A 6,258-nucleotide genomic window follows, 5' to 3' on the forward strand; every position below is an offset into this window, starting at 1 on the left:
AAAATCCATAGAATCTTTATAATAGGCATAGACTGTAATAGACTGTATAAAACACCAACAGGCCACCGTCTTCTGACGGAGAAGTGGGCGGGACTTCTACTCTGCCCCGGATGGTGCTACGTCAGCAGTAAGCACCAATCAGGCTACCGGATCTTGAACAGTGCGTGTTTGCTTTTTTTTCAACTTCGCACATGCGCACTTCATTTAAAAAATGGCGGCCATACAAGGTGGTGTGGTCGACGCGGCTGAAGAAAAGGACATTAAATCGGAACCATCGAGCGATGGCTGGGCAAACAACAATGCGAGCGACGGGAAGGTGCTCCCTGCGTCGCCGGGCTCCAGCGCACCGGCCGTGGGCACTAAACCAGCGGTGGGAGCCCCGGAGGACCAGCAGACGCTGCTGGCGGTGCTGCAGTTCCTCAAGAAGAACAAACTCTCCGAGTCGGTCGATATTCTGCGTCGCGAAGCGGGACTACCGGAGGATTCACTGAAGGAGGCCGACTCCTCCGGGGCAGGCTCGGGAGGTGCTGCCGGTGGTGGGGACGCAGAAGGCGCGGATGCGAGCTCTCTGCTGAGCCGGGTGACCGTGTCATCCTCCGCCGCAGTCCAGGCGCCAACAAAAGGTCCGGAACACACTGATGAGCGGTTAACACACACGTTCACTGTAAATACAACTGATAACAAACAGTGATTACAAGCGATCTCTCAGGGAGGGAATAAAAGTTCATCACAATGCTTTAATACTGCATAAGTAGTGTAAATAGAAGTGATGAATGGATTCCGTTGCGATTTTAATCCGTGTTTCATAGTTTTTAATGTGCTTACAATTCTTTTTTTGCTTAACGTATTACTGACAATGTATTTCTTAAAAAAATAATTGATATTTTTCAATTGATTTGGATGAGTAAGCGTGTCATTTCACGCTTACTCAAAATTCCTTCATTCAGACATGCCTATTTAATCAGTTTCTACAGCGCGAGATGACACAGTCCTGATTAAAGGTCCAGTTACGAGGTGTTTCCAGAGCTTTTACTCAAGCTTTCATCACATTGTCATGTAGTGACGTCACACAACGTCCGCCAGTGAAGTGGAATGTTTAAGTACAATAGTCCACGTGGCTCTTATTCTGTAGCTTGACTGAAAGTATAAGTAAATAATTTTTAAAAAAGCTTCCGATTGATGCCACACCAGTAGAACAGTGTTGTCCTGAGTCTGCACGTCTCACTCTGACTCGGTTCTCCAGCCTCAGCAGGGGAGGATCAGCCAGACGTCAACGTGGTGCTGTCAGCGTACAGCCAGCAGGGAGACCCGCCTCTGTACCAGGTTTACTACAGCGGCCTGAAGAGGTTCATCGAGACGGTGCTGGACTGTCACAGAGCAGAACTGTCCCAGGTCTTCTACCCGCTGTTTGTGCACATGTATCTGGAGCTGGTGTACAACAATCATGAAAGTGAGGCCAAGGCTTTCTTTGACAAGTGAGTGTCCAAGTCTGCAGTTTTCCCAAGATTAAAGCACTTCTATATAGGTATTATTCCCTCTGACACATTTTTTTCTTCTCTCTTCCATCTCAGGTTTAGTGGAGACCAGGAGTGTTATTATGCAGACGACCTGCGCATTCTGTCCAGCCTAACGAAGAAGGAGCACATGAGAGGCAACGAGACGCTCCTTGACTTCCGCACCAGCAAGTTCGTCCTGCGCATCTCCCGCGACTCTTACCAGCTGCTGAAGAGACACCTGCAGGAGCGTCAGAACAACCAGATCTGGACTATTATCCAAGAGCACCTCTACATCGACATCTTTGATGGCATTCCCCGCGGCAAGAGCCAGATCGATGCCATGTCCGGCAGCTTGGCGGGAGAGGCTAAGCGAGAGGCCAACAAGGCGAAGGTTTGCTTTATACAGCCACGTACCGCTACAGGAAATTAATGTTGTGTTTTCTTTGTCCCCTTGCTTAATTGATGTCCTTGTTTCATTGTCACGTGTAGGTTTACTATGGATTGCTGAAGGAACCGGAGATAGAGCTTCCACTTGATGATGAGGACGAGGAGGCAGAGAATGAGGAGGGTAAACCCAAGAAGAAGAAACCGAAAAAGGACAGTATGGGCTCTAAGAGCAAGAAGCAGGATCCGAATGCACCTGTTCAAACTAGGTAGGGACTTTTTTTTTAACACTGCCGTATATTGTGTTATTCGGCAGCTTCACTGGTATTGTTCCATCGACTGACCTTGGAAGAATAAGACGATAGTGTAACGCATCCTTCAACACTGGATTACGATTCAGTTGAAAATTCAATACATTTTATCACAGCAAATTTTTTTTCCTGATTTGTGCCTTGTTATGCCTTGTATTGTATGCACACATGCAAACGAGTGACATCACTCATATTCGTTATGAAAATAAAACTTATAATTTAAGGGGAAATTGCTTATCCCCATTCTCCAGCATTCTTCTATTCCACAACTTATAGTCTGTATATGTAAAAATGATAAAAGAGATATTTGAGATGTTTTATTTGTGAGCTTTTTGGGGAAATACCTCATAATACTTCCGAACTTACAAGCCTGGTACTGAGGACAATGTTTTTGTTTGCTTTTGCTCAGGATACCTTTGCCAGAACTTAAGGACTCAGACAAACTGGATAAGATCATGTACATGAAAGAGTCCACCAAGAGGATCCGCGTGGCACCAGATAACCTCCCGTCCATCTGCTTCTACTCTTTTCTAAATGCATATCAGGTAAAACCTCATTCACCGGGTGTTTACACATTTCAGAAACTGGGCAGTTAACTACAAATTCAACCTACAGTATAAGGCATTTCTTATTATTATCACTTTTCCCATGCAGGGTTTGACTGCGGTGGACTTCACAGATGACTCCAGCCTGATTGCAGGAGGCTTTGCTGACTCAACAGTACGGGTTTGGAGTGTCACACCGAAAAAGCTCCGCAAGGTCAAGTCTGCAGCAGGTACAGACTCGGTGAAAGTATCTTCCCCTCCGACTACTGTTAGAAAATAAGTGAGTCGAAAACATTTCATTGTTCTCATCTTGTCCGTCTCATTTTCTCTTCAGACTTGAATCTGATTGACAAAGAGTCGGACGATGTGCTGGAGAGGATCATGGACGAGAAGACGGCCAGTGAGTCCAAGATCCTCCACGGACACAGCGGCCCAGTGTATGGCATCAGCTTCAGCCCAGACAGGTAACAGCTCTGATGCACATGTGTGTGACACAAGTAACGGCCCCTGCAGAAACTGAATGTATTTTTTCATTATTACTTTTAAACACTAGGTAATTATTGTCAATTTTGCCTTTTAGAAACTACTTGTTGTCGAGCTCAGAAGACTCTACGATCAGGCTGTGGAGTCTCCTAACATTCACTTGTCTAGTGGGCTACAAGGGCCACAATTACCCAGTGTGGGACACTCAGTTTTCTCCCCATGGACACTATTTTATCTCCGGAGGACATGACAGAGTTGCCCGGTAAGAAACAGCATCGCCTTTTCAGTCCATATTTTTATATAACACATAGAAAACAAATCCACTGGGGGCCGCACTCTTTACAGATGTCTGTCTTTGGTCTGTGTTATCTCCAACAGTCTGTGGGCGACGGACCACCACCAGCCTCTACGGATGTTCTCTGGTCATCTAGCTGACATCACCTGCACCCGCTTTCATCCCAACTCCAATTATGTAGCTACAGGGTCGTCGGACCGCACCATCCGCCTCTGGGATGTCCTGAACGGAAACTGCGTCCGTATATTAACTGGTCATAAGGTCAGATGAGTCACCATTTGCAATTTTTTACCAAGTATAAGAACTCGTACTATTTGCCAAATAACTATTGAACTTGTGTTTAGTAGATCGGGCATGGCAGTTTAAAAATATGTGTTCATCAGGGTTCGATACTGTGATGCTTATGGATAGAAACAAATTACCTTTATTATTTAGGGAATCTTATTTATACCCCCAGTTAAAAGATGCTCCAGATTTACAGTTGTAGAGGTAACAGCACAGGTAACTGAAAGCTGTGGAAGCTACTTCTGAACAAGTCTTTTAACTTTGTCTCCCAGGGTCCTATCCATGCACTGGCTTTCTCTCCCAACGGGAAGTTCTTAGCTTCTGGAGCCACTGATGGAAGAGTTCTCCTCTGGGACATCGGTCATGGACTGATGTTTGCCGAGCTCAAAGGCCACACAGACACCATCTATTCCCTCAAGTTCAGTCGGGATGGAGAGATCCTGGCCTCTGGTGGGTGTTTTGCAATGTCTCTTAATACTTGATATAAACTCTATGAATCCAGAGCTATGTAATTAACACCTACGTCTGAGTGTCTGCAACTTTAAATTACCATGTTTCCATTTAGCAAACCTATACTAACTGTATCCTACTTTCTCTAGGCTCTATGGACAACACGGTTCGTCTGTGGGACGCAACGAAAGCATTTGATGATTTAGAGACGGATGACTTCACAGCAGCCACAGGACACGTTCACATACAAGAAAACTCACAAGAGCTCCTGCTGGGCACCTACATGACTAAATCCACACCTGTCATACACCTCCACTTCACCCGCAGGAACCTGCTTTTGGCTGCTGGAGCCTACAATCCATGAGGCATGGCTGAGTTCTTAGGAAAAAAAAAAAATCAATGGTGCAAATGTTTGGTACCACAGCTCTGCTAATAATTGAGGTGGATTGCAGGACAGTTAGAATTGTTCCATAAAACTGTATTTCCAATGCACCTGTGGACATCTAGCTGTGAAATAAGGAGAGCAGCCTCCTGCCCTGACCCTCAGTCTGGAAGATTCAGGCTTCCAATGAAGCATGTTATTTCATTCAGATATTCATTTACCTCAGAAGTGCCATTCCTTATTGAGGACCATGTATTAAAAAAATATCATCACTGCCACCAGAACAACTTTGCTCATCACATGGCTCACATTTCTGTATCATAGTCTTTTATACTGTTGTACACTGTAAATAAATCAAAGTGTTTTTTATGTTGTGGGCATAAATGTTTTTTATTGTCAACACAGAGAAACCAAACAGGAATATTTTATTACAAGCATGTCCAGCTGCTCCCTCCACTCCCAGCTGCTTGAGCTGCTGGCCAGAATAGACCTGTCAGGAGAAATTAGGGAATTCAATATATCAATTTGCGTAAGTGGATTTGTTATCTAAAAAGATGTACAGTCTTAAATGTACTTACATGATCACTATTCTGTGATGGCCGCCTGTTTCTTGGGCTTCAATTTGAAGAAAAGGACAATGGCTGCTATGCTAGCATATGTGGCCAAAACACACTAAAAGAAAAACACAAGCCAGATTAGAAATCTAGAGCAGTGAGAGAGTTTTGACAACGGTCACGTGTGAGAAGCCTTTTTGCACACAACTCACATTCCTCCTTCCTGTAATCGTGTATGAATTGAAGTACTTGGCAATTCCAGTGAACTGCGGGCCTCCGGCATCATGTCCTCCCATTATGGATGATTAGTGGTCCTACGGGGGGGGGACAACAGGTGAATGAGGGTTTAATGCACAGTAAATGAGCGAGTTAATGCTTGAGCTTGGAATCAGTTTGTGTGACCAAACAATCTGGAAGAAAAGTGATACATCTATTGAAATAACGTTAATGTTACGATCAATGAAGCTTAGTCATTTTTTTAAATGGAGACATATTCACGGGCTGTGAGCTGCTGAAGGACAAACAGTGCAGAAACCACTAACTCCTGTAGTAATAAGTATAACTATATAAGATCGTCTCCTGCTTTAATGCTGCTAGTCTTGACACGCAACCTTTAAATCTGATGTCATACCAACAAGCATTTTGTGCGAAACTCCATCACAATATTAATTTCTGACGGGTTTACCAACTTGAATGCATTTACGTTGAGTTTGACTTCTCATTCAGACTGACTTTCACCGGGCAGTGCGGCTCGTTAGCTAGCACACTCTACGTAGCTTTCTAGGTTAGCCTGCTAGCTAATTGAATTCACAGACCGATAGTTAAACAGCACATCGTCACATAAGTGTTTCAAAGCAAAGAGGGAACCAGTAAACACAGTTGAAGCCAACAGGAAGTGGCTAACGTGTTTTAAACGTGTTCTGTCTTACCTGTAATACGCGACCCCTGAGCAGATAGAGTGTGACAGTGTCCTTCAGCAGAGGCCGCGATGCTAGTACAGCACGGAAGTCCCGCCTGCTATCTGTGATGCAAAGGTGTGTTGCTATTGGACGGTAATAAAGTCGCTGCATGCC

The 6,258-nt window shown here is 44.7% G+C and overlaps 2 protein-coding genes across 2 annotated transcripts; one reads left to right on the forward strand and one right to left on the reverse strand.

The window, feature by feature from the left end:
- Nucleotides 1–211: 211 nt before the first annotated feature.
- Nucleotides 212–5,000, forward strand: taf5 (TAF5 RNA polymerase II, TATA box binding protein (TBP)-associated factor). Its single transcript, XM_053418415.1, has 11 exons — nt 212–623; nt 1,244–1,475; nt 1,572–1,887; nt 1,986–2,149; nt 2,601–2,736; nt 2,846–2,966; nt 3,071–3,200; nt 3,317–3,481; nt 3,598–3,775; nt 4,072–4,249; nt 4,399–5,000. Exons 1-11 carry the CDS (start codon nt 212–214, stop codon nt 4,611–4,613), a joined length of 2,247 nt encoding a protein of 748 aa, XP_053274390.1. The 3' UTR covers nt 4,614–5,000.
- atp5md (ATP synthase membrane subunit k) lies at nt 4,994–6,253 on the reverse strand. The gene is made up of 4 exons (XM_053418417.1): nt 6,115–6,253; nt 5,398–5,499; nt 5,208–5,303; nt 4,994–5,121 (listed from the first exon to the last, which is right to left on the reverse strand). The coding sequence occupies exons 2-3, from the start codon at nt 5,479–5,481 to the stop codon at nt 5,217–5,219; spliced, it is 171 nt and encodes a 56-aa protein (XP_053274392.1). The 5' UTR covers nt 5,482–5,499; nt 6,115–6,253; the 3' UTR covers nt 4,994–5,121; nt 5,208–5,216.
- Nucleotides 6,254–6,258: the final 5 nt, after the last annotated feature.

The sequence above is a fragment of the Pleuronectes platessa genome, chromosome 3, assembly GCF_947347685.1.
Source record: "Pleuronectes platessa chromosome 3, fPlePla1.1, whole genome shotgun sequence".
In the NCBI taxonomy this organism is placed as follows: domain Eukaryota; kingdom Metazoa; phylum Chordata; class Actinopteri; order Pleuronectiformes; family Pleuronectidae; genus Pleuronectes; species Pleuronectes platessa.